General features: G+C 44.2%; 1 protein-coding gene across 1 annotated transcript in view; it reads right to left on the bottom strand.

Annotated features, from left to right (window-relative positions):
• APBB2 (amyloid beta precursor protein binding family B member 2) overlaps nt 1-24,817 on the bottom strand; it is a gene marked incomplete at both ends in the record, with an annotated part of 204,645 nt that extends 179,828 nt beyond the window's left edge. Inside the window, one exon of the mRNA XM_080697864.1 lies at nt 24,772-24,817. Coding sequence (XP_080553990.1) covers nt 24,772-24,817 — 46 coding nt within the window. The remainder of the gene's footprint in view (nt 1-24,771) is intronic.
• Nucleotides 24,818-26,679: the final 1,862 nt, after the last annotated feature.

Below are 26,679 nucleotides of genomic sequence, written 5' to 3'. Positions count from 1 at the left end.
CAAAAGTTGGCTCCTGGGTCTTTTTGACATGCCCTAGTAATCTTTGAGAGGTTTCTTGGTACCTGGTGTCTGGAGATGTGCCACGTTTATCTTATGCATCTCCATTTAACTTCTGTTATCTGAAGCTCAGCCTCTAGGAAATTCCTTAGGAAGCGCTGATAGGAAAACATTTCCTCCTTTAACTTCTGATGTGTTCCTAGGTTTGTCTTCCTTATGCCTAAAGGTCGTAGCCAGTCACGCTGGTTTAAGAGACCCTGTTTGCGCTGGTTTAAGAGACCCTGTTTCAAAAAATATAAAATAGGTCTGGGAGTGTGGCCCGGAGGTAGAAGGGCTTCCAGGAACCCCAGTACCACCAAAAAGAAAAAAAAAGTTGGAAGAACAAGTTAATTCTTTGTCACTGTTTTTCTCTTTTTGTCTAAATGCCCAAAGGACTCTGTTCTATTCGGGAGGAGTGTTCTAAGTTGATATTCTTAAATACATGATTTACTCTTTCAAAATGTTTTGGGGAAATTCTGTTGGAACTCAGTATCTGTATTCTGTGTCTCTTTTGATTTCCTTCCTTTATGACCTGCGCTGCTTATTTCAGTAACTGTCTTTCCCCAAATTTTGTTTCTTTCTTCACTTGCTTATGATTTTTTACTTTTTTCTTCCTTTTCACCTTCTATTTCTATTAAGGGAATTTTTATGTTTCTTCTAACTTAGAATGTATTTTTAAAATAATTTTTGAATTTTTCAAATTCCATCTTGAATTCTGTCATCAAGTCTCCTGAGTTTGCCGAACTCAAATCTATGCTATTATTTTCATCTCTCGCATAACTAATTAGTCAATGCATTACTTATTGTGGTACTAGGGAGAACCCAAGGGTATGAAATCAGCTACATACCCATCTCCTTTTATTTTTTATTTTGAAGCAGAGTCTTGCTAAGTTATTGCATGCTGGTCTTGAAACTATGCTCCTCCTGTCTCAGCCTCCCAAGTTCTGGAATTAGAGGTGTGCACCACTGCACCCAGCTCTTGCCTAATTTAATAATTACCTTTTACCTTACTTAGAAATGGTACATGGTAGTTTTAATCTTTGTCTTTAAGTGTGACTTTTGGGAAATATATTTTCATTGTCTATAGGATATTTTTCTATTCCTCATTTTTTTAATAGTATAGAACTTGACCTTGTTAGTATTCTTTACTTTTGTGTGTGTGTGTGTGTGTGTGCGCGCGCGCACGCGCGTATGCGCGTGCGTTTCATGCAATCTATTTAATGTCTTTTTCTCCATGAGAGCAAGGACTATGTGTCTGTTTGGCTCATCAATATATTCCTGGTGCCTGGCACACGGCAGATGTTCAATAAATATCTACTAAAGGAATTAATGGAACAGTTCATCGAAATGTTAATAGTGGCAATAACCTCTGGGTTGTAGGATTTAGAAAAATGTCTTCTAATGTTTTATATGTTACTGATTTGCCTAAATGTTTTAACATGGCACGAAAGCATTTTTGTGTTCAGAGCAAAAATTATTTTCAATTTCAAGAATAAAGTTTATAATACATGAAGCCAAAGATATTGTTTTGAGAAGGCCCCTTGCCCTCCCCTTCTCCCCTCCCCACATCAGGCCTGTCTTCTATTCTTTATTGAAAACTCAGAGGCAAAAGGAGGTGACAGGGCTGAGCGTCCCTGACACAGACAAGGCTGAGAGTTTGAGAGAAGGAAGACAGCCACCCCCATCTGCCTTCCAGGCTGTACATGACAGATTTTACTCTGTGGCTCAGAAGACGTGGTGATAGGACTTCTGGTGGGAGAGGAAGAGATTAAGAAAGCACGGATCCCCGCCGTGATGGCTTGGCGCTGTGCAGGAAGTGGCTCACGGTGCTGCAGCAGCCACACACGGAACAGAGAAAGCATCTCTTCATCAAATCCACACTCCATGACACCCAAGGCGGCAGTGACTCAAAAGCGCCACAAAGAATGACCCCAAGGGAGGATGAGGTGGAGCCTTAATTGGTGTAACCGGCCTTCATTTGTCTAGTATAGAAACATAAGACATGAACTGCCTCATAAAGCAGATGGTCTCCTCCAGTTCTTTCTCTTTTATTTTTTTTGAACAAGATAATTAAAGGAAACTTAAGAGAAAGAATTTTACTAAATTGGCCAAAGGAAATGATTTTCTCTGAGGTAGAATGCATGAGTTTTTGAGGAAAGGATTTCAAGCTTCCCTTGAGGCTGAAGGGTCATTCGGGAAGGCCGACATCAGACAGCAAAGCCACTCCGAGGGCACCAGCCTCCCACAGCACCCTGGCCAGCTGTTAACAGATGTGGATGGAAGGCTGTGGGTCACATGGCCCACTGAAGGACCACTGAAGTGGACTTCAGGACACATGGGAAATCAATACTTTCTTTTTTTTTTTTTTTTTTTTTTAAATGCTGGGGATGGAACCAAAGAGTCCTACTCTTCCTCTGAGCTACACCCTAATCCCTGAGGGTTGATGATTTGTGATTTTGAGGAACCAACTTTACTTTTGTCACCTATTAAGTTTTCTTGGTAAAAAGCCATTATTTGTTCCCCTATTTTTGTCTTGGTAGTAAGAACAAATGAAGTAATGAAGGGGGAAAAAAATCTGTGTATCATACAGCAAACACATAAAACTGTTGGTCTTAAATGTGATTTTGTTTCAAAGGCTCCACTGCTAGCTATAAATGTCCCACTGTGCAGTATTGCTAAGAATTAAAAATTGGGAAAGGGGAAATGAAGGCCTGGTTGTTTAGATCCAATAAATAAGAAACTATGTCCATTTCTGTTCTCTTCTAAGCTTTACAACACTTTTTAAGAGAAAGCAGAGGCAGATAAAATATACCTCAAAGGCAAGTCTACTATCGTATGGCAGATTATTGACGGACACAGTGACAGGGGCCAGTGGTCTTTTATGGACCTGGTCAAAATCCATCCAGAGAAGGCACTGGCCACAGCGTGTCCATTCGTGGCATGCCTGTGGGGCCTGAGTTTCTAACCAAAGCCCAGCGAACGAGGGCCTGAGGAATACCAAGAAACCACCGACTAAGGGCTTCCCTTGGGCTACATAGAGCCAGCATATGTGATGCACACGGTACGTGAAGGAGGCATTGCATTTTCCTCATTTCACACAGCAGGACGCTGAGCTGCAGCAATGTGAAGAACACTGCATTGTATCAGGCAGCTGAGGACCGCAGCGCCCAGGCCGGCCCAGAGACCCCAGAGATGCAATTTACCAGCCCACTTCTACTTGCAGAAAGATGGGGCTGGTGAGTGGGAACCTGCAAAGACTCCACTGGCAGAGTTGATCTCTGCCACTTGGCAGTTCCAGGAGGAGCTAAGTTTCACCATCAGTGAATTAGGAAAGGGCTTCTCCTCCACGCACACAGCCACAGAGGGCTGTCCTTCTGCCTGCCTCCTGGTTATCTCTGGACGATCCTATTGTCCCCACACTCCTGAAATCCTTTGGACTTTTCTGATATTCCTAACATCACTTGCACAAACCATCTGTATGAAAACCCATTTAGAGTTTCAAAAATTATAGTAAAACCTCACTTTAAACTGGGCGTGGTGGCGCACGCTTGTAATCCCCGCGCTTGGGAGGCAGAGACAGGAGGATCGCACAGGTTTGAAGCCAGCCAAGATGGCTTAAGAGACCCTGTTTCCAAATAAAAGTATAAAATAGGTCTGGGAATGTAGCCCGGAGGTAGAAGGTTTCCAGGAACCTCAGTACCACCAGAAAGAAAGAAGAAATAAAGTAAGAAAGAAAGGGAGGGAGGGAGGGAAAGGAAGGAAGGAAGGAAGGAAGGAAGGAGAGAGAGAAAGAAAGAGAGAAAGGAAAGAAGGAAGAGAATGGAAGGAAAGAGAGAGAGAAAGAAAGAAAGGAAGGAAGGAAGGGAGGGAAAGAGAAAGAAAGAAAGAAAGAAAGAAAGAAAGAAAGAAAGAAAGAAAGAAAGAAAGAAAGAAAGAAAGGAAGAAAACCAAGATCCAGGGCAAGCAGAGACGCGGTCACATGTGCAAACCTGCGCAATTGGTAACTCTTCTAAAGAGGCAGAAGAGAAAAGTGAAGGGGGGGGGACAAAAGGAGCAAGGGAGAGGAGGAATGAAGGAGAGGGAGAAAAGGCAGGAAGGTGCAGAGAGAGGCTGAAGGAGGGACAGAAGTGTGTGCTCATCTGTGGACACAGTGATGACACAAGCTCGCACTGTAAACTCTCTTTTCTAGTCTCTTCAGGATTTTTTTCCACAAAGGTCTCAGCTACTTATCCCAGGACAATCTGTGCCCTTCGGCCTCAGGGAAGACAAGGCTGCCCGGGACTTCACGTCGCAGGAAGGCAGCTGGAGGCGAGAGAGCAGCTCGGCCTTGACCCAGCGCCAAGACACAGGAACCGGGCGTGCCTCTCAGCACAGGATGTGTGGTCAAGGCTCTCTTCTCAGACACAATCGGCTTTCCTCATCAGAACTCCAGCAGAAGTCCAGAGTGGCAGCCAGGGAAGCTGAAACAAAGGTGGCCGCAGAACCCAAGCCCAGACCCCTCCCACTTGCACCCACAGGCCCTCACGTGGGGAAGAGGACCAGCTGCTTCAGAACCAAGGCGCCTCAGGCCCCGCTGTCTACAGACAGTGCAGAGACCCATGCGGCCCCCACACCAAGCAAAGACAAATGAGCTGGGGGGGTGGGGGGAGCTCTCTCAACCCATAGAAACCTCTTAGGACATATTCAAGGCATCGTTTTTCTTTTTCTTTTCTTTTTTTTTTTTTGTGGTATAGGGAATGAAACCCAGGGGCATTCTACCTCTGAGCTACGCCCCAGCCCTATTTTTTATTCTTTATTTTGAAACAGGGTCTCACTGAGTTGCAAAGGGCTTCAATAAGTAGCTGAGGCTGTCCACGAACCTTGATCCTACTGTCTCAGCCTCCCAAATGCTGGGATTGCAAGTGTGCGCCACCACGCCAGGCTAAGGCACTGTTTTTCTAAAATGTTTTCCTCAGATTCCTAGAGATTCCTAGGATAAGAACCACTATCCTAGTAAAGAGAAAACAGGACTTTGTAAAAATCAATCTTCAGCCTCCCATCAAATATTCTTAACTTAAGTCAGTTAGGGGGACAGCTAAGCAAATTCCCAGGCATCTCTGAGCCCGTTCCTTCTCAGCTCCCTTCACCATCTGGGGACCACGCACTGTTTCCCAAAACCTTGGGTCTGCATTCTCCTCCTTTCCTGTCCACTGCTGCCACCTACATCTGGAGCAACCTGGATATTTTCCTCTGGAGGCCTGAGATTCGTCTTCTGATCACTGGTCTGCCCTCACCCTGCTCCACCCACACTTTGATGGGCTCCCTGACCTGGAGAGTCTGCCACCAGACAGCCAACAGCGGGGCTCTGGCACCATGCCACCAGGGTATGAAGTCCCTCTCCATCACCTCCGGTGAGCGGCTACAGTAAGTGCTGCTATATCATCATCATTCGTTATTTCAAGAGCTCCCAGGTGGTTACCCCCCCCAAAAAAAAAACCCCACTCCACTAATGGACTCTTAAGACCTTTGTTGTCCCACCCAAACTGGCCACACCAGTCCCACTTGGTGGTCCCTAATCCACGTAGACACAGATGTTCCTTCACTACCAATTCTACCGGGCCGAGCCCAGGTCTCACACAACCTGCTGAATACAGCTGCACGGGCCTGTCTCACGTCTGCTCAGCTTGGGATGCCCGTGCCTCTTAAGCTTCTCCAGTTCTTAGGGACAAGTTCAAATGCTGACCCCATGTGCAGCATCTCTGTCATGAATCCCAAAAGAAAGCTCTGAGGATGTCAACATACCAGCAAGTAGATCCTAGGGTCCTGCCCATACCTGTTCACACCAAGGCTGGTGTGTGTGTGTGTGTGTGTGTGTGTGTGTGTGTGTGTGTGTGTGTTACTGGGGGTAGAACCCAGGGGCTTCTCTACCTCCAGGCTATTCTCCCAGACCTTTTTTTTTTAATATTTTATTTGGAAACAGGGTCTCACTAAGTTGCTGAGAGCCTCACTAAATAACTGAGGCTGTCTTTGAACCTGTGTGAGCCTCCTGTCTCAGGCTCCCGAGCACTGGGATTACAAGCATGCGCCACTATACCTAGCATCAAGGCTTCTTTCTAATCCACCTCAAAGAGGCAATCAGAATGAATGACTTAGAAGCCTTCTTGTGAAGGTCTTTAGGGCCACACAGTGTTTCTTTGGAACAGTTTTATTATTATTATTATTATTATTATTATTATTATTATTATAGAAAAAGAGAGTGAAGAAGATAATCACAGCTATTTTTTTCTTTTTCTTTTCTCTTCATGTGGTGTGTGTGTGTGTGTGTATGTTGTACATGTGTGTGTATTTGTGTTACTGGAGACTGAACCCAGGGCCACTCTGTCTCTGACCTATACCCCTAGCCTTTCTTTCTTTTTTTTTTTTTTTAATTTTGAAACAGGTTCATGCTAAGTTATGATTGCTGACCTCAAACCTATGATCCTCCTCTCAACCACCCAAATACTGGGGCTACAGGCATGTACCACCCTACCCTGCTCTATTTTTATTTTTCAAATGAATAACTGAAATTGTTCTAGGTCTCAAGTTCTGAGGCTACAAACATAAGTAGAATTTTATTAGGCAATGTCAAAACCCCTTCCTTTTTACCATTTGGCACTCCTATGACTTATAGTCCTTTTTTTCCTGATAGACTGGAAGAGGATGTTCATTTCTTACCTAAGTTACCCTGGGTATATGTCACAGAGATATTTCTACCTTCCATGGGGAAAACAAACCCCTAAGTGTTACAGTCACAGTTTAAGACAGTAAAAAGGAAAATTCAAATTATTTCCCCCATTCCTCAATTCAGCCATGAAACTTCCAAGATCTCCACCACCCCATTAATGTACCAAACCAGCCCCAGAATTTCATAAGGTCACCTGCTTGGAACTTGGCCACAAGAAGTTTGAAAAGAGGCATAAAATTTAATAATACCATTACCCTAAAATCCAATAAAGTCTGTTGGAACTTCACATTTTTAAGAAATCATACTATTTATGCTATTACCCCTAGTGCTATCATTTCCTATAAAACCATAAATACGCACAATGTAGTTCACCAGAAAACTAAGACTGCCATAAAAAAGGCCATAAGGAAGACACAGCCCATGAAGTACGGCTCTGTGGTATTCGCTCCAGCAGGTTCCCACAGACAAGTTCATTTATTTTGAAAATTACATTTCTAAGGCCACAACTTGTCACCTTCAACTGTCAGCAACTTTTATTTCAAGGTAGAACTTGATTCTCAGAAACCATTTTCCCACAGGCTCAAGGTCATACTGAGTATCAAGGACATTTATGAGGATATCGCGGCACATAGGAAAGGCTCATAACATCTGTATCTTCGTATATGCTTCACTGAACACTGTCAGAGCATCTAAGAGCAGATTTGACACACAAGAAGGGACACACAAGTGATCAGAATGCTCGGGGCTGCTGGTGTTGGCTGGATAGCAACATCAGAGAAGGCATCTAGGTTGACTCTTAGCCCCTCTTCTTGTTTGCTACTTCATGGTGACATGATGGCTGCTGTATATTCAGGTATCTCACCATCACTCAAAGCAGAAAGAAGGGAAAAGCAGCAAAGGACACTGGTAGCCTCATTCGCAGGCTTTATACGGCCAATCATGCTTTCCCAGAAACCCTAGCCCAGAGGGCTTATTCTCACCTATCACCAGCCAGAAAGAAGTCATATGGCCACACTCATTACAAGGAATGCTGGGAAATCAGAGTTCAAGATTACTAACCAGCTCACACCAACACCACCTACTGTCTGGGGCTGTCTGCCATGTTATCCTGAATTAGATCAAGGTTCTGTTAGCCATAATGGAACAGATTATGGGTATCAAGGAGGTAGTTAAATATGTCTCCACTTTGAGTCTCCATCTTCAGAAGACAATTATCCAATAAAAAAGGATGATTATACGCTTATAATCCCAGCATTTGGGAAGCTGAGGCAGGAGGATCATGGTTCACGGACAGCCCCAGCTACTACTTAGTGAGGCCCTTTGCAACTTACTTAATGAGACCCTATTTCAAAAATAAAAGAATAAAAAATAGGGCTGGGGGTGTAGCTCGGAGGTAAAAATGCAAAAAAAAAAAAAAAAGGATGATTCAAGTATTTCAAAAGTGTCTCTTGCTACCCATGTACAGAAAACACCTACTACCCATAAAATAATATTTTACAAATTCCTGCCTATAATCACAAACAAGAACAGTGTAATCTTAAAGTTCATATACTCTGCCTTCTTCTCGCTATGTAGAGACCAGCAGTCAAAATGGCTAAAAAAAAGCCAGGCACAATGGTGCATGGCGTGTAAGCCCAGCTTCTTTGGTGAGATCTTCCATGGTCGCCCAGTGTCACATGGGCCCCTATCCAAAAACCCTCCATTCCCACTGACTGCTCCTCTCTGCTGGAAGGCTTCTCATTGTTGCCATCACTAGACCTCATCTACCCTTCTCCTGGGCAGCCCCAGTGCCCAGTGTCCAGCACACAGTACAGGCTCTGGACTCCTCATTTTACCGTCTTGGTTCCAGGATGTGCTTGGTGAGGCTGACCTCCAACTCCCCTTGCATCTTCTCTGGTGACCACCAAATGGACATCGGATGCCCAAGATGCACCCAATGTGATCCTGACCTGGAACTTCCTCCTCCTCTACAACTCCTCTTGCATGTCACCCCTTCTAACTCTGCTCACATCTCCTGAAGCAGGCACACACCCCGGAGCCAAAGGACTGGGGTGGAAATCCCAGCTTCACTACTTATTGCACAGCCTTCAGCAAGTTCCTTGTCTTTCTGTGCCTCTATTTCCGCCTCTGTAATTGAGTGATAGTGATAGATTGTGGCACAATAGGCCACAGGGTTATTGTGAGGATGAGAATAAAACACACACAAAATTAATGGAACACTGTACCTGGCTGTGTGTTGGTCATAAACAATAATAACAACATCTTTATGAACACGCTCTTCGCTCTCACCGGGGCAAAGACCCACATACTCCCTGGATCTTCTCTGTCTGGTCTTCCATGAAGTCTCATTCCATGTGCCCTTCAATACCATCCATGGTCCCTGCATCCCATGCTTCATCTCCAACTAAATGACCTGAGTCACATCCATTCTCTTGTGTCTTATTGGACGGGATGCTCTGGAAATCTACTTTTCCTCCTTGAAACTCACTGGCTACACCCGTTTTTGCTGGCCTTCCTCTCATCTAGACTGCTACACCACATGATCTGGTCCTAAGTGATGTAGCCAATATCTGTCATCACAGCTACAGATGAAAATGTAGACATCTGAGGGGGAGATGCAACTCTTGCCAATTCTCCAAATGCCAGCTCGGCAGCCGACCAGCAGGGGTGGTATCCACCTCTCTACTGATTAGCTCTGATCACCCCTCTGCTCTCAGCACCACCTTTTCCTCAAAAAGAAAAAGGGGACGTTTTCTTTACGTTGAACCCTGCAGTGTGAAGAACAGCAATCTCAAAAGCAAAAAGTTTTGATCTCCCCACATTTAAAAACAACAGGAAATTCTCTTTATGCCAACTGAGCTGCTGTCTCAGGCCAGGTGACAGCAGGTCTGCCTGATTTCCAGAGGTACCCAGGTCATGCTGGACTGACTAATATCAAGTTCCTCACAAGCAACGTGTAATTTAAGCTCTCTCGGGAATTTTCTTGTAACGTGGGACACAGGGATCCACTTTTCCTACTATCAGACACATTCCCGTGGAAGAATTCAGAGGAGAAAACCAATGGAAACCCAAGGATTTAAGAATTTTTGCATAAAATTAAAAGAGAGGAACTGGCTAAAAAGTCTATATATTCCTGGGACAAAGCATTCTCCACTGGATATTCAAGGGTGCACGCTTATTTTCTGTTTCTTAGTACATATTTGTAACTGAAAGGTCTAGAAAGTACAGTGGAAATCAACAAGCTGACCTTTCTCATGACTCTGAAGTAGACCAGGTCACTCCTATCAGAATTCCATCAGTTCCATTTTGTAAAGATTTCTGTGGCCTTCATTCAGCTAATCAAAGTTTGCTTCCCCTGAGGACAATTTCAGGTTTGCACGAATGGGAAAGTGTCCAGGAAACCTGGAAAAGTACAACTATTTGCTCTGGTTTCAAAACTGCCCCATAAATCTGCATACTTCCTTCCTTTCTCTTGAGGAGGCTGGGCTCTGAAAATGGGTCTAAGCTCTCCAGGCCTGGTGGACATCTCCTCCCAGAGCCCCTGATGGTAGGATGTGATATGGCCCCTTCCCTTAAGCAACACATTCTTCCCATCTTTTCTGAGTCCAAGCCTGTCCTTGGCTACAGAAAAGACCAATTCTAGTCAACCCTCTTGCTTAAAGGAAGATAAAAATACATATTACTCAATGGACATATCAGATCAGCATACAAAAATCAATTCCTCCTCTGAAAGGGAAAAAAGCTGCTTGAGAACCACCTACGGTGGGCTGGTGTCCCCGATGGCAGGTATAATGACGGCTGCAGAGACTTGACACACTGTGCAGGAGTTCCCTTAGGACAAGAAGCCGGCCTGTGGGAGAGAAAGGCACACGGAACTCCCTCCACAGACAACCGTCCAACATCTCCTGCGACAAAAGCAGATACCAGCAAGCGGCATTTCCCGGCTGTCCAGCAACTTTTATTAAACGCTCCTAACTGGCCATCTTAGATCTGCTCTCAATGGCTGTGACTGGAGGGACTGTGGGAGCTCCGGAGCACCCAAGTGAGGGGGACACTTTTCAATGACCTCAAAAGAAAATTCAAACCTCCACCTCAGAAGCAGTGGATGGCACAATAAGTTTGAGGACAAAATGAGGACAAAAAGCAAAGTTACAAAGAAGGGATTCTAATGTAGAATGTCAAAAAGTAACATCTCTCTTCAATAAAAGATAAACATACAGAAATAACCTTTCTTTCTTGGCGTTAATATTAAGAGATAACCATAGCCAGGTGTTATGTTGGAGCATGCCTGTAATATCATTACTTGGGAGGCTGGGACAGGAGAATCATAGGTTCAAGGCCAGCCTCAGCAACTTAGTGAGACCCTGTTTAAAAAAAAAAAAAAATAAGGTCGGGCATGGTGGCGCACGCTTGTAATCCCAGCATTTGGAAGGCAGAGACTGGAGGATCGCAGTTCGCGGACAGCCTCAGCTACTTAAGGAGGCCCTTTGCAACTCAGTGAGACTCTGCTTCAAAATTAAAAAGACAAGCCAGGCATGGTGGCGTACGCTTGTAATCCCAGCATTTGGGAGGCTGAGCCTGGAGGATCGTGGTTCGTGGACAGCCTCAGCTACTTAGTGAGGCCCTCTGCAACTCAGTGAGACCCTGTTTCAAAATAAAGAATAAAAATAGGGCAGGGGGTGTAGCTCAGAGGTACAATGCCCCTGAGTTCCATCCCCGGTACAACAACAATAAATAAATAAATAAATAAATAAATAAATAAATAAATAAATAAATATAAAATAGAGCTGGGGAGATAGCTTTAGAGATTGAATGCCCTATGTTCGATCCCTAGTACCAAAAAAGAAAAAAGATATCACCCTATCTCGTACACATATGAACAAAACGTACCATATTAATGAGTACCTCAAAATAATGATAGTAGGCAGACTTCGGGCAGCTTGGGGTTCATATTTCAGGTAACAATCTAGAACCTAGCACACGGATTCTAGACAGAGACAGAGGTGGGTTCTTTGCACCTGCTCAGGTGGCCGTGGATGAGACTCAATACACTGCCAAAGGGTAGTTACTCGGGTGTAGCACAGCTTGGTGGAAGGAGCTGTGAAACACCATCTGCTGAATTAATATTTACTTACCACTTACTATGTTTAAGGTTGTGTGAAAACTAGGAATTATACTCTGCTACCTCAAAGGTCTTAAAATTCTTTCATCAGACTGTGTTGACAAAGTTTCCAGTCAATTTGGTGAGCTAAGATGACACCGAAGGACCCTGCCTCTTTAAAAGACATGAACAAACTGAATAGAAGATAACTAACAGCTTAAATGCAAAGAAAAATTTCAAATTATAAGAAAGAAATCCCCAGGCTGGTACTTAAAGTCAGATGAGCAAATATTGAAGCTCTGAAAGCTTAGAAGACTATCAGATCCTGATATAATCAGTCTAGGGGCCAAGATTCTGATGAGTTATAGTAAGGAAAGGGGCATACCCAACCAGCAAGAAATCAGAATCTCAAGACTGCTCTCACGGTTCACAAACACCCAGGCAGTGTCAGGTGCCAGGCCACACAGTAGTACAAACACTGATCCACAAGTAATGACATCCGTGTGCCGCTGACTAAGGCAAAAGAGAAAGTGCCCTAGGTTTGCAGTCCCACTCCATGGGATTCCCATGTTCAAGAACCCAATGAAAGAGGCCCTCGTGGTCAACGTTGAACATCAATCAGCAAGTCAGTCCACCATACAAGACAATGTAAGTGGAAAACTTACAAGCTAGAGCCGGGCATGGTGGCGCACGCTTGTAATCCCCGCGCTTGGGAGGCTGAGACAGGAAGATCGCGCAGGTTCGAAGCCAGCCTCAGCTACTTAGTGAGGCTCTCAGCAACTTAGTGAGACCCTGTTTCCAAATAAAGTATAAAATAGGTCTGGGAGTATAACCCGGAGGTAGAAAGCCTCTGGGTTCTACCTCCAGTACCCCCCCCCAAAAAAAAAAAAACTTACAAGCTAGAAAAAGTACAGCAGTCCAAAGAACACTTGAAAATATATCTAAATAATTGAAAAAGGCAAAAATTCAAAAAAACAGAAGGATGGTAGCTGAATTTGAGAAGAAATCCACTAAAAATTCTGAAAGTGTAGGAAGAGAGGAAGAAAGATAAAATATATATTTCACTGAAGTGAAAAAACTTAGTGAACACACCAGAGCAGTATACAAAAATAGACTCTATTGCCATACAGTGTAATGAACAATCTGCAAAGAAAATGATGAAGAAAACAATTCCATCATTCACAGCAGCACCAGAACATGAAAGATTTGGGAAGGAATTTACTGACAGAATCCAAGACTTGTGAAATGAAAATTATGAAGTGCAATGGGAAGAAATCAAAGAAGACCAAAATAAACGGGAAGAGACATGTACTTGTGATTAGAAGACTTAGTATTAAGATAGCAAGATCATTTCTCCAAGTGAACTAGAAATAAAACAGTATCCCCATCAAAATGCACCTGGCTTCTTTGCAGAAACTGGCAAGCTAATTCTAAAAGAGAAACAAATAGCCTTTTCAACAAACAGTTCTGGGACAACTAGTTAAACACATGTGAAATAGTGAAATTAAACAGAACCTCGGATAATATACAAAAATGGACTCAAATGAATCAAATATCTAAATGTTAAGAGCTAAAAATAATTGAAGGAAAAAAACCCATAGGGATAAATTTTCAATGTTTTGGGTAATGCAATCATTATTTTAGATACAATAACAAAAGCAAAAACAATCAAAGGAAAAAAGATAAAACTAAAAACTCATATGGTTGGGAAGACACAATCAAGGAAGTAAAAAAAGTCCATAGACTGGAAGAAAATTTTGCAAATTGTATGTCTGATAAGACTCTAACCTACAGCACGTATAAAAGATTCTTACAATCCACCAATAAAAGACAAATAACCCAAGTTTACAATGAACCAAAAATTTTAAGAAATATTTCTCCAATGAAGATAAACAAATAGCCAGTGAGCATCTGCAAAGATGTCCAACATCATTAGTCCTTGAGAAAATGAAAATAAAATCTATGGTGAGCTATCACCTCACACCTATTAGGATGGCTATCACAATAATGGCCTTTTGAACAAACAGTTCTAAGACAACTAGTTAAACACATGTGAAGCAGTGAAATAAACACAGGCCATAAGAACATGGGCCAGCACATGAGAAACTGCAAGAAGTCCAAATATTTTGTGAAACTCTTCAACAGTTACTCAAAAATTAAAACATAAAATGTTTGTGACCCAGCAATTACACTCCTAGGTGAAACCCTAGAGAAATGAAAACGCTTGCCTACAAAATGAAACTTGTACAGGGATGTTCACAGCTCCGTTGTTCGTAATGGCAAACTGGAAACAAGCCAAATGTTCATAAACTGATGAGTGGATAAACCAAATACAGTATGATCTATAATATGAAATGTCACTTGGCAATAAAAAGAGCGAGGTGCCAATAATGTACAGCAATACGCATGAACCTTGAAGACATTAGGCTGACAGAAGGTCACATACGGTATGATTCCATTCATACGAAATGACCAGGATAAGCGAATCCACCGCGATGAAGTAGATTCGCGGTTACTCAGGGAGTAGAGGTGACAGCCAAGGATGGGTAGAAGATTTCTTTTTGAGTAATGAAATGTCCTGGGATTAGATACTGACACAACTTTGTGAGTATATGAAACACCACTGAATTTTGTTTTAAAAGAGTAAAGTTTAGTCGAGCATGGGGGCACACACTTGTAATTCCAGTACTTGGGAGACAGAAACAGGAGGGTCACAGGTCCATGGCCAGCCTCATATACTTAGGCCCTCCACAACTTAGCGAGACCTTGTTTCAAAATAGAGAATAAAAAAATAGGTCTGAGAGGTATAGCTTGGAGACAGAAAGCCCTGGGGTTCGATCCCCAATGCCGCCACATACACACACACACACACACACACACACACACACACACCACGCACACACACTAAATTTTATAAAATATGAATTATATCTCATCTGGTGGGAGCAACCTCAATAAAAGACTCAGAAACAGTCAAAGCGATTTCATGAATTGGCAGAGAGCCTGGGCAGAGACTCAGCAAACAAATAGAGTTTGTGCCGACAGGGGACGGAGCTCTGTGGGCACACTGTAGGTCTGCAGCCTCCTGGCCTTCTCCTTCGCCTTCTCCTCACCTCCTAGTCCTACTGGGTAATGAGAAGTCCCGCCCTGGTGACTCAGTCCCTGCCATCTCAATTCAGACACGGGTTGTCAGTGGGGGGACTAAGATTTCTCTATGTAAATGCAGTTAACAGTAAGGGGGGGGGGGTATAAATTCCTATAAAGAGCAAACAGAAAAGAAAAGGTTGAGGTTGGGAAGAGAGAAGGGAAGTGTAACAGGCTGCACAGCTCCTCCTTCCACTCAAGGGAATTTATTTCCAAATCCCTGAAACCCAGCGGTGCTGTTGAAACGGGTTCTGCAGATGTGAGCAAGTCTTGAGAAGGGGAGTTATTCCGGACCATCGGGGTGGACGCTGACTGTAATCACAATTTTCTTCATATGAGGGAGACATGGGGAGACTCGACCACACAGGAGGAAATGGTCATGTGAGCCCATCTTTGTCCTTGTACTGTGGTACTAAGGGATGAACCCCAGGGGCATTCTTCCTCCGAGATACACACTCAGGCTTTCTCATTTATTTTATTTTGAAATAGAATGTAAGTTGCTGAGTTTTGCTTTAACCCTGTGATCCTTCTGTCTCAGCCTCCCACATACTAAGATTACAGGTGTGCACCACCACGCCTGCCTCAGTTTTCCTTTTTTTTTTTTTTTTTGTGGTACTGGGGTTCCTGGAAACCCTTCTACCTCTGGGCTACACTCCCAGAAACCTATTATTTATATTTTTATTTGAAAACAGGGCCTCTTAAACACTCCCAGACACCTAATCCTTATATTTTTATTTGGAACAGGGTCTCTTAAGCCAGCCAGGCTGGCTTTGAACCTGCACGATCCTCCTGTCTCAGCCTCCCAAGCATGGGGATTACAAGCATGCGCCACCACGCCCGGCTCCGTTTTCCTTTTAAAGATGGAGAAAGGGGGCTCTAAGCCAAGAAACACTGGAAGCCAGCAAAAGCAAAGGAAAAAAAATCCCCCCCTCCAGGGGCCTTCAGTAGGAGCCAGCACCCCCTCCCCCCCGCCATCTTGCCTTAACCCAGTAGGACTCGGGAGCTTCTGGCATTCAGAATTATGGAAGAATAAATTGATGTTGTTTTAAGTCATTCAGCCTGTAGTATTTTGCAACAACAGTCATGGAAAGCTTAAACAGGGGATGAATAGAAAGGAGATGTTTTGCAATCTAGTCTTGACAGAAATAAAGGAAACTGGCAGCAAAGCATAGCAGGGCATCGGAACTACGTCCCAGTTTGTGAATGCTAAGGAGATAAGGGTGAGGAAGACGTTGACATCCGATGAGTGCAAACCATGGGGCTGCGATGATCACGAAGTTACTCTAGACACAAGAAGAGCTGCGGAACAGTGTGGTGTGGTGGGAAGGAGCTAAGAAAAATGTGCTGTGTAAGCGAACTCTCCTTGTTCAGTGCAGAGTTAGTATCCAAGCAAGTACATATCTGCACATTTGTTTGATATTTATTTATTGAGCAAGTGTTGGAGGCCAGTCCCTGCACTTCAATACATTCATAATGGTTATTCAGAGTTTTTGCTAGCAGAAGCACTTACAAAATTACACCAAGAAAAATGAGTGTTATGCACCTGTCTAGCAAACTGGAAAAACTGAAACATAAATGCACTTTTTTTTTGTCACTGCTGCTATATACTAAAGCATATCACCCGTAACTTCTTGGCTGCGATCACTAATTTAAACATTCTTTGTCTCCGCCTAGTTGCAGGTATTTTAAGCTGTTAGAATCCCAAGGTTAAACGCTACCACACTACCCATTAATTCTGGGCTCTGCGTCTTGAATACATTTGCTGCCTTTGCTTGGCTTCTCCCTGGAGCCAAGCTTCACATGCAGTTCTCTCATTGAAAAGCAAATAGAACAGAATTTTGAATAAGAGTTTTCTTAACTATCAGCCAGTCCAGCTTCTAAGTTCAAAGACAGCAGAAGTGAGACTCATTCCAAGTGAATGACCTTTCCACAGCCCTGAGCCCAGGACTGGTACGGACAGAGCTGGAACCCAGGCCTCCCATCCCCCAGTTCAGGGACTCCCCCCAACCACAGGCTGCCTGCCCTTGAACCTAGAGTTCCAGGCCTGAGGCTCGGTCCTTTTTTTTTTTTTTTGGTGGTACTGGGGATGAAACCCAGGGGCATTCTACCTCTGAGCTACACCCCCAGTTCTATTTTTTATTCTTTATTTTGAAACAGGGTCTCACTGAGTTGCAAAGGGCCTCGCTAAGTATCTGAGGCTGTCCTTGAATCACGATCCTCCTATCTCAGCCTCCTGAATGCTGGGATTACAAGCATGTGTCACCACATCCGGCTTCAGTCCCATATTTTAATAAACCTCCCCAAGCTATCAAAAGCCTAGTTACTTGTCTCTCCAATGAATCAGACATCTAACTTAAAAACCAATATAAACCAGACCTAATGAAAACAAGTCACACTATCAATAAAAGTCAAACTGCCACTTTTTACATTGGCTCACACATACTTAATGAGTCTGAGCCAGTGAACACATAAAAAGACGTTAAACCTCAATTTTAGGAAAAAGGAAATGCACATTAGGCAAATAATGAATGTTTCACCGTCATACTAGAAAGTGGCTTTGTTTATGTTGTGATTCCCACCCCCCTCATTTCCAGAATGGAAAGACAGGCACTGCTCACAGGAGGAGTGTGCAGCTGAAAGGGACTAAACCCCCTCTCCGCGCAGTCTGCACAGCTTTAAAGTACGCAAGCAACCCCTCGGGCTCAGCTATTCCACTTCTCAATATTTTCTGAGGTAAAGGAGTTCTGGGCAATGATTAATCTAGAAGGAAAGCAAAAGATTGCACGTTCCTTAAATGTTAAAAGAATGGGTGATTGCTAATTATTGGTGTATCCGTGCTAGAGAACGACGTAGCAGAGCACTGGCCAGATGCATGCCGGTAATCCCAATACATGGGAGGCTGAGACAGGAGGACTGCAGGTTCAAGAACAGACACTCAGGAACTTAGTGAGACCCTATCTCAAAATAAAAAATTAAAAGGGCTGGGAATATAGCCTGCAGGTAGAATGTCTTGGGTTCAATCTCTAGTCACACACATACACACACACACACACACACACACACACACACACACACACACCACTGAAGGGAGATTTAATCAAATCAGATTCATAATGAATTAGGTGTCCAGAAACTGCATTATAGAATCTGATGTACCATATGATGGTGATGATGCTTAATATAAAAGTACAGGTGCATGCACACATACACACACACACACACAAGAGACAGGAAAGACACACGTGATATATTACAGATGGTTCTGTGTGTGTGTGTGCATGCGTGTATGCATGCACACATATATGCTTTTTATACTACTTAAATTTTCTAAACTAAATAAATCTGGGGTATTATTTTTTAAATGTCATTACCTTTAGCCTTTCACAACTCTCTTGTCTACTCTCCATTCACAGAACCTTATTGCTAAAGCCATGAGACGCTGCGTGACTGCAAAGCTGCCTCCTTCGTAGGGCAAAGGAGCGCGCGGTCATGTTCTGACTGTTCTGGGCATGAGACTCACTTAGCTGTAATGACCTTGAATAGCTCTTAGGCTCCTGGTCTTAACTCAGAACCCCAACGTTTCTGAAACCCCAGCTACATAGAAAGGACCCATTTGGCTGAGACCTCTGGTTCTTAACCAGGAGGAAACTTCCTCCTACCACCCAGGGGATCAGCTCCCTCTGGAATGTCCCATTCATGGGGCCTCCACAACCCACGGCTGCTCAGAGGCCCTAAGAGTGGAGATGGACCGGTTAAAAGACGGTTCTGGGCTGGGGTGTGGCCCGGTGGCTGGGCACGTGCTTAGCATGAGCAAAGCTCGGGGTTGGATCCACAACACCACAAAGCAAAAAGAAAGAAGCAAGATCATGCCTGACCCTTCACGGAGCAAGCGTCGTGAATAGCATCCCGTCACCGCTAATAAGGAGAGAATAAACAAACGTATTAAGAGAAGATATTTGAAGCATAGCGAGGGATTCCACTAAGTATTAAAAGGCCATTATCTCTTGGTGTGTAGGGTTGTGGGAAATTATTCCTTAAAAGTATTACTACCATAGCAATATTTTTATCCTTACTCTTCCCATATGAAGTGTTCTCCTAGGCTCTTTGGGTTACTTGGGGTTCTTAGCTACCTGGACTGGCAAAAGCCCCACTGTAGAAACCAGGTGGAGCGAATACCACCTGTGTGTGAACTCCCTGTCACGAGACAGCCCGGCGGGAGGAAGGGAACAGACTGGGGCATGGCAGACACTCCAGGGTCAAACTGGAACTCTGCTCTCACAAGTCACATTACTGTTCCAAGCCTCAGTTTCCTCATCAGAGAAATGAGGATAGTAAGAGGAACTTTCCAAAGTGTTGTCTAGTTTGAAGTGAAATACATCCAGTAAAATAAAGGGCCTGGGGTGGTGCCTTTCATCCGTGGAGTGAGGAAGTAAAAAAAAAAAAAAAAAAAAAAAATCCTATATGCCTGTTACCGGTTAAAATTTCTTGATCAAAATTTTTTATGAGTAAAAAGATAAGGAATCCCCACCCTCTGAGCAGGAGGGAAGGAAAGACAGGGAGTGGGGTCAGGGGAAGAGTGGTGAGCATCCTGTGGTACTGCACAGGGCCTGGGGGCCGGATGACACCCCCTGGCCTCCGCCCATACAGACACTGCAAGGGCTCTGCAGAAGGCTTACGGGGTCTGCGTGTGCTGTGTGATCCCAGGACTTGGGAGGCTGAGAGAGAAGGATCACAGGTTCATAGCCAGCCTCAGCTACTTAGTGAGGCCCTCTACCACTTAGTGCAACCCTGTTTCTAAATAAAGAATAAAAAATAGGGCTGGGAGTATAGCTCAGAGGTAGAATGTCCCTGGGTTCAATGCTTAGTATTGTGTAAAAAGACAAGCTCAAGGGGACTCCACAAATATTTGAGCTCCTATCATAGATAAGATACTGTCTTCGCAGAGAAGAGGAGGGGAATGAAGAAGACTTCAGTGTGGAAGGCCCACATATACACACATGCCAAGACACAAGAGTAACTTGGGACAGGAGCAGCGAGAGGGATTAAGTGTTTTGCAGTGAAGCTGCAGGGGTGGGGAGGGGGAGAGCCAGGGTGGGCTGCAGGAGGTATGCACTGGAGAGTCAGAATGTAAACAACAGCTGTCAATCATGCGGAGTGACTAGAAGAAGGAGCAGAAAGAAAATGTTGGGGACCTATACGCAGAGTGGCCTTCTGCGCTGGCTGGGACACCCTCAACATCTTCAGCAGTGGAGTGGCACGGTCACAGATGGTCCTGAGTTGCATGAATTAGGTCACTGTGCAGCATCAAGTCTCAGGCAGGGAGACTGGAGGCCAGAGGTCTGGGGGTTACTGCAACCGTCCAGCGGCAGCAGTTAGGCGAAAGAAAGGAGGGCATTAGGCCCTTAGAGCGCCATCAGGGCAGCAGCAGCCAATGGAAAGAAAGGAGAGGTGTGAACAGTAAGAAACAAGGTGCAATGTTATCGTTATGGTTGCAAAACTGTGAAGGTGCTGGAACTGCTCCCCGGACCCTTTGGGCTCCTGAAACTGTTCCAGTTACCCTGAGAGAGAGAGAGATGTAGCCAAGGGTTCTTGTTCTGAACTAGGTATAGAAAACTCTAGTCTTAACTTTGCAAGCTTAAGCCACTTTATTATTATTCTTTCTTTCTTTTTTTTTTTTTTTTTTGGTGGTACTGGGGTTCATGGAAACCCTTCTACCTCCGGGCTACACTCCCAGACCTATTTTATACTTTTATATTTGGAAACAGGGTCTCTTAAGCCAGCGCGGCTGGCTTCGAACCTGCGTGATCCTCCTGTCTCCGCCTCCCAAGCACGGGGATTACAAGCGTGCGCCACCACGCCCGGCAAGCCACTTTATTATTACAAAGATGGAAAGCTAGAATATAGATTAATAAAGCCCTATACCCGAGATAGTATGGGGGGGTGACATGAAGTCACCAAAGATTCCTGGATACAGAGTATATCAATAATCTTCTAACCATACTAGATCCGCCCTTTTCCCCAGGCAGTCTTTTGATGTGGCGATTCCTCCCTGTAGACCTGCCCTGTCTCCAGCACAAACCCCAAGCTTTTTGTTACACTCCAAAATGTGTTAGTTGTTATTGGAGTCTGGGATCTCTTGGAGGCTCATGACATTTCCCCACATCCTTGAAGAAGTTTGCTTCTCTTAGAAATGTAAAAAACCCTAAAACAAACAAACAAACAACAACAAAAATAAACCCTAGGTTTTCGGGCTTCCTCTATCCTCTTGCTAATCACCCTTGGTGCCTGGAAATCTGCAGCCCTTTTCTTGAAGCTTCTAGCTTCCTAATACTGAAGTTTTGTTTTGTTTTTCATATATCTCCCAATATTGGCACATTCAATATTTTAAAGCCATTTTTGGTACACCGATACATTTCGAAGCCATTTCCCAATATTGGTGCAGTTATTAGCAATCCCTGGAATGCTCCCGAAACTCCAGGCTTCGCACAAACACAAACATCTGTGGGAGCCTGGAAAGGTTGGCTCTCGCTGCTTACGTCTTATTTTGGCGCTCAACAGATGCCACTTCACATTCCATCAAAGAACAGCATCCTGCCCCACAAGAAAAGAGCTCCAGAAGGCAGAGCAATGATCCCAAAGTAAAATCAAAACTAAAACTCCAATTTGACATATGAGCCTCAAAAAACAACCCGCAGTGTGGCCATGTGTACTGCCAACTCTTGACGAATGGCTCTGACCATCCGATGATAAAGTTATAGACTCCAGAGATTTTTCCCCCGCTGAAATAGTTTCCCTTCCCCAGAAACAGCATGACCTCGTTGAGAAACAGGCCCGATGCAGAGGCCCAGAGTCGTCTTAGCTTTCTGGTCTCCTGTGAGAGGCAGAGCCTCCACTCTCCTACCAGCTGTAGTAGGGTCAAATCTAAAGCTAAGAGTGGCTCCTGCAGGGCAGCAGCTGCAGGTTTCAAGGAGCAAATCTTATTGAATAATCAGGAGAACTGAGGTACAAAGAAGAGAGTGGAAGAAGAGAAAAACCACACAAAATACACGACGGTATTAATGTACTGCAACCCTCAATAAAAGCAGTGCTGGGAACCAGGAAGGTGAGAACAGCCTGCCAGCTGGAAGGAAGGGCACTGCAAGCATGTTATTCACACAGGAGGGCCCTGGAGCAGGTGGCCACTCCCTCTCCTTCCCACCCCAAAGTAGGTGCAGGGCACAGCCTCAGCCGAGGCCTCAGGGCAATGACTGAAGCCTTCTCCATTCTGAGGACAGATGGGAAGTTGCTGGCCCCAGGAAGGGCAAGGAAAGGACAACTGTCTCCTAGAAAGTGCTTAGTAAGAAGTAAGTCGGATGGAGAGGAGCTCCCTTGCAACTCCTGGACGTCACAGCTCACCTTGGAGCCCTTCCGCAAGCTCTGCACGGGCGCCTGGCTGCCAGGTGACGCGTCAGTCCCCAAGACAGTAAAAAATGCGCAGGTCCACGGATGTGAACTTTCCAGGTAAATTTACTTTTCTATCCCGAGAGCCCAAACATTAGTATTCTGACCATTTTGCAAGAAGAATTTCTTCAAAACAGATTAGAATGAACCATGGGAAATTAGCATTTTTATTGGACAAATACTAACAATTCACAACCCAAATAAATGACTTCCAGCTTTTCTCAACAGTAGGGTAGGCAGTTTTTTTTTTTTTCTTCCCGAAAAGGATCACAGAAATTTTAGGCTTTAAGGGCCAAGAGACAAAATAGAGATTATGTAGGTACTTACATAACCATTTAAAATGTTACCACTTAAAAATATAAAATCCTCCCTCGGCTCCTACAAAAGCAGACATCGGCTGAATTTGCCCACTGGCCAGTTCGTCAACTTCTGTTCTACAGTATAAAGGTGAAAACTTCATGCTGACACGTTCACTAAGAAAATGGATAATTTTAGAGTAAAACGGTAATGACTTTAGAGACATTAAAGCCCACCCCAAAAGAGGTGCAGGGCACAGCCTCAGCGGAGGCCTCAGGGCAATGACTGAAGCCTTCTCCATTCTGAGGACAGATGGCAAGTTGCTGGCCCCAGGAAGGGCAAGGTAAGGACAACTGTCTCCTAGAGAGCGCTCAGTAAGCGCTTTTCCAGTATATGGAAAAGTATATACCTCAACCCTACTGGCCTTAATTCTGGCAGCTGGTCAGATTCCCTAGGCTCTCTTCAGCAAAATTCAGCTTAATAATTGCTACGAAAGTTCCAGAGTGCTATAATGATATGTGTACATCCATGTGTAGAGTAGCACAAGTCACAGTAGTCAAATTATGGAACCAACAGAGGTGTCTGTCAACAGGTGAGTGGATAATAAGCATGGGGTAGATCTGCACACAACCAAAGCTTGTTCAGCCACAGAAAAGGACAAAATTACGTCGTCCGCAGGAGAATGGATGTTACTAGAGACTGTTATGCTAAGTGAGAAGAGACAGTCTCAGGAAGTCAAGGGTTGAATATTTCCTCTCATATGTGGATGTTAGAGAGAACACAAGAAACAAGAGAAATTAGAGGGTTGAGAGGGAAGACCAGAACAGGGGAAGGGGGTAGAGGGGGGAACAGGAAGAACTGATGAACCAAACAGCTCAGATTAGGCTCCGCCCATGTATACGGCATCACGACCAATCTCACTGTTATACATAGGTAGAGACTGTCGTGGGTGGGACCTGAAGGGAAATGCACCAAGAGCTGTGTGCACGGCTGTTTGTTTGACTTTGAAACTCACTGTGATCTATAACTACAGTGCACCAATAAAGAAATAGGAGGAAAAGTGTGACTGCTTTTAACCAACAGGGTCAATGTATCAGAAATTGGGAGAGGGCCTGAGGGTGGTTCTAACTTATCTATTAAAAAACAAAAAAACTCAGCTGGCTAAAGGAAATGCAACTAAAAGGGAAATAGGAATAAATATAACTACAGAAAGGATAGAGAGCAAAAACTCTGTGGAGAATCACTCTCACGTACCCCACATTTGACGCAAACATTCCAAAAGGTCCAAAGGGAAGCAAGAAAAATAAATTAATTTCTACGCAGCTGGCCCACAGCTGAAAAACTAAAAAGAAAAAAGGAAAGAAAGTAAACCTGAGACAAACTGCGCTTTGCGTGAATAAAGGCAGATTATTTATTATTTGCCCTTAGTTAAGCAAGGGTCCTGAGACACTTAGTCACCACCGAGGGAGGCGCCATTGGAGAATGCTGAGAAATCATTCCCAGCCCCCCCCCCCCCCGGTGTGTATGGAACAGAGACACACTGGAGGGCTTCTCCTCTCGACCATATTTCTTTGTTTTGTTTTGTTTTGTTTCCCCTCAAGGGAATTAAAACAATCACTGCAAATTTTTTCTAATTTGTGATATTATCATTGTCTTTAAGGTTATACATACTGTGATGAAAAAGGAAAAGGTCTCTTTTTAAAAGCCTGTATGTGAATAGATGCACTGAAACAGAAAAGAGGGAGCTGCCTGATTGATCTTTCTGGTCTCTTAGAACCACTGATCATGAAAATCCCAATTTAGGTAACATTTCTCACTATCTGATATTAAAAACGTACCCTAGAGCAATCCATTTTCCTGTATTTGTAGAGACTCATTTAATTCTTATAAACCCTCACCAGTACAGTACCTTGTGGTATTATGAAATGAAAATTGAGAAGGAAAGGGAGGGGAGAGAAGGGAAGAAGAAAGGAGGGGAGGGGAGGGGAGGGGAGAGGAGTGGAGGGAAGGGGAGGGGCACGCACAAATCAGGTCCCATACGTACATGTACACAAGCCGCCTGGATGACAGAAGGCCTCCAGGTACCTTCTACCCATATCGACAGTCAGCACATTAGCAGAGGCCTCCGTAGCTCCCAAGTTCTCGGGAAATAGTGAAATCCTTAGCTGTGGTGAGGGAGAGAAAAAAAAGAGAAGAAAGAAATCAGACACTTAAGATAAAGGTTGCATTTTTTCATTAAAATGCTAATGATGACCACAAATTTCCAGATAACCACATTGATGAATTATTCATAGTCATAGGGGAGATGAAGGTTCCAGGAGCATCAGTCGGGCCCTGTGCTTGCTGGTGATTAGCAAGTGGCCCCCGGAGCAAGGACTACAAACTGCAGGCCACTGTAGGCCCCTGGCTCGAGGCCGGCCCTCACTAGCAGCCCGGGTCCCACTGCCCCCAGTGATGACCTGCATCATCGTCCTTTACTGTCAAAGGACAGGACTAGTGTGGCTCTTGGGTGTGACACTTGAACTAATATCCTACAAATACTCTAATAGCATAAATAGAAAGAAGGAAATGTTCTGTATTGAAGAGGCTACATGTCAAATTTATTTTTAAAAAATCAACTTCCAAAGAAGCATAACATAAATATAAATGGTACACATGGCCCAAGTGGCCAGTTCAATGAACTGCACCACACTGAGCACACCCGTTCACGCAGGAACGGTATCGGCGTGGCGGGAGGCCCTTCCGGCTCCTCTCTAGGTATCACCTACATGTAGATTACTTTTGCCCTTTTTTTGGCAGACATAAAACTGATTTACTGTCATTAGTGACTTTTCATTTATAAATATATGCTGAAGCCTTATTATATGTCAGGCTGTGTGCTATGCGCCTGCTATGACATATAATACACCTCTTCGTAGCTGGTGCTATGAAGGGCGTCAGACCTGGCTCCCTCTCTAAGGAAAGCATGATCAGTGATTCTGTACAGCTTATGTGTTAAAAGAAGTGAAATAGTAAAGGAAATATCTGTATTAGGACAGCAGCGTGGCCAAGGTGAGTTTTCAAGGAAACGCCTGACTGGCCACTGCTGTTGGCCTGTTTCCCCGCAGGTTGAGCCAGCTGGCTGGTGTGTGGGTGCACATCTGGAAGGAGAGGTAGCATGTTGCTAGAACAATGACGCCCTGCCCTTCGCACGCAAGATAACAAAGGAGGCACGGGGATGCAAAGCCTAGCATTCCTGAACAATGTTCCCACCGACCTGTTTCCCCAGATTAAGGGGCCTCCTATCTGTTATAATTTCTGAAGCCTCACACACTTCTTTTAACAAATACTGAATGCCTTTTATATAGGACACAGTGGCACCCTGTAGTATTAGTCTGGGGGGGGGGGGGAATATATATATATATATTGCAGTACCAGGGTTAAACCCAGGGGCATTCTACCTCAAAGCAACACCCCCAGACCTATTTTTTATTCTTTTTTTTGATACAGGGTTTCACTGAGCTGCAATGGTCCTCACTAAGTAGCTGAGGCTGTCCGCAAATCGCGACCCTCCTGTCTCAGCCTCCCGGATGCTGAGATTACAAGGAGCGCCACCACGCCCGGCAGTCTGGAAATAATTTTCATACTAAAGTTTCCAAAAGTGAGAGATAGAGACTTTTTGTTTTAGTTTCTTTTTTTAAGCATGTACTATTTGTCTGAACTGTTAAAAAGTAACTTAAGCTGGATGTGGTGGCAGACACCTTTAATCCCAGTACTTGGGAGGCAGAGACAGGGAGATTGCAGGTTTAAGTCTGGTTTCAGCAATTTAGTGACATCCTCAGCAATTTGGCAAGACCCCATTTTAAAGTAAAAAAATAAAATGGGGCTGGGGGTCTAGCTCAGAGTTAGAATGCTTCTAGGTTCAATACCGAGTAGGGAAAAAAAAAAAAGGTTAACTTGATCCTGAAAACATCAAATC

This window comes from Muscardinus avellanarius (assembly GCF_963383645.1).
Source record: "Muscardinus avellanarius genome assembly, chromosome: 6".
NCBI classification, from domain to species: domain Eukaryota; kingdom Metazoa; phylum Chordata; class Mammalia; order Rodentia; family Gliridae; genus Muscardinus; species Muscardinus avellanarius.
The sequence above is the reverse complement of the archived record's forward strand: the minus strand, read 5'-3'. Positions and strand labels throughout refer to the sequence as shown.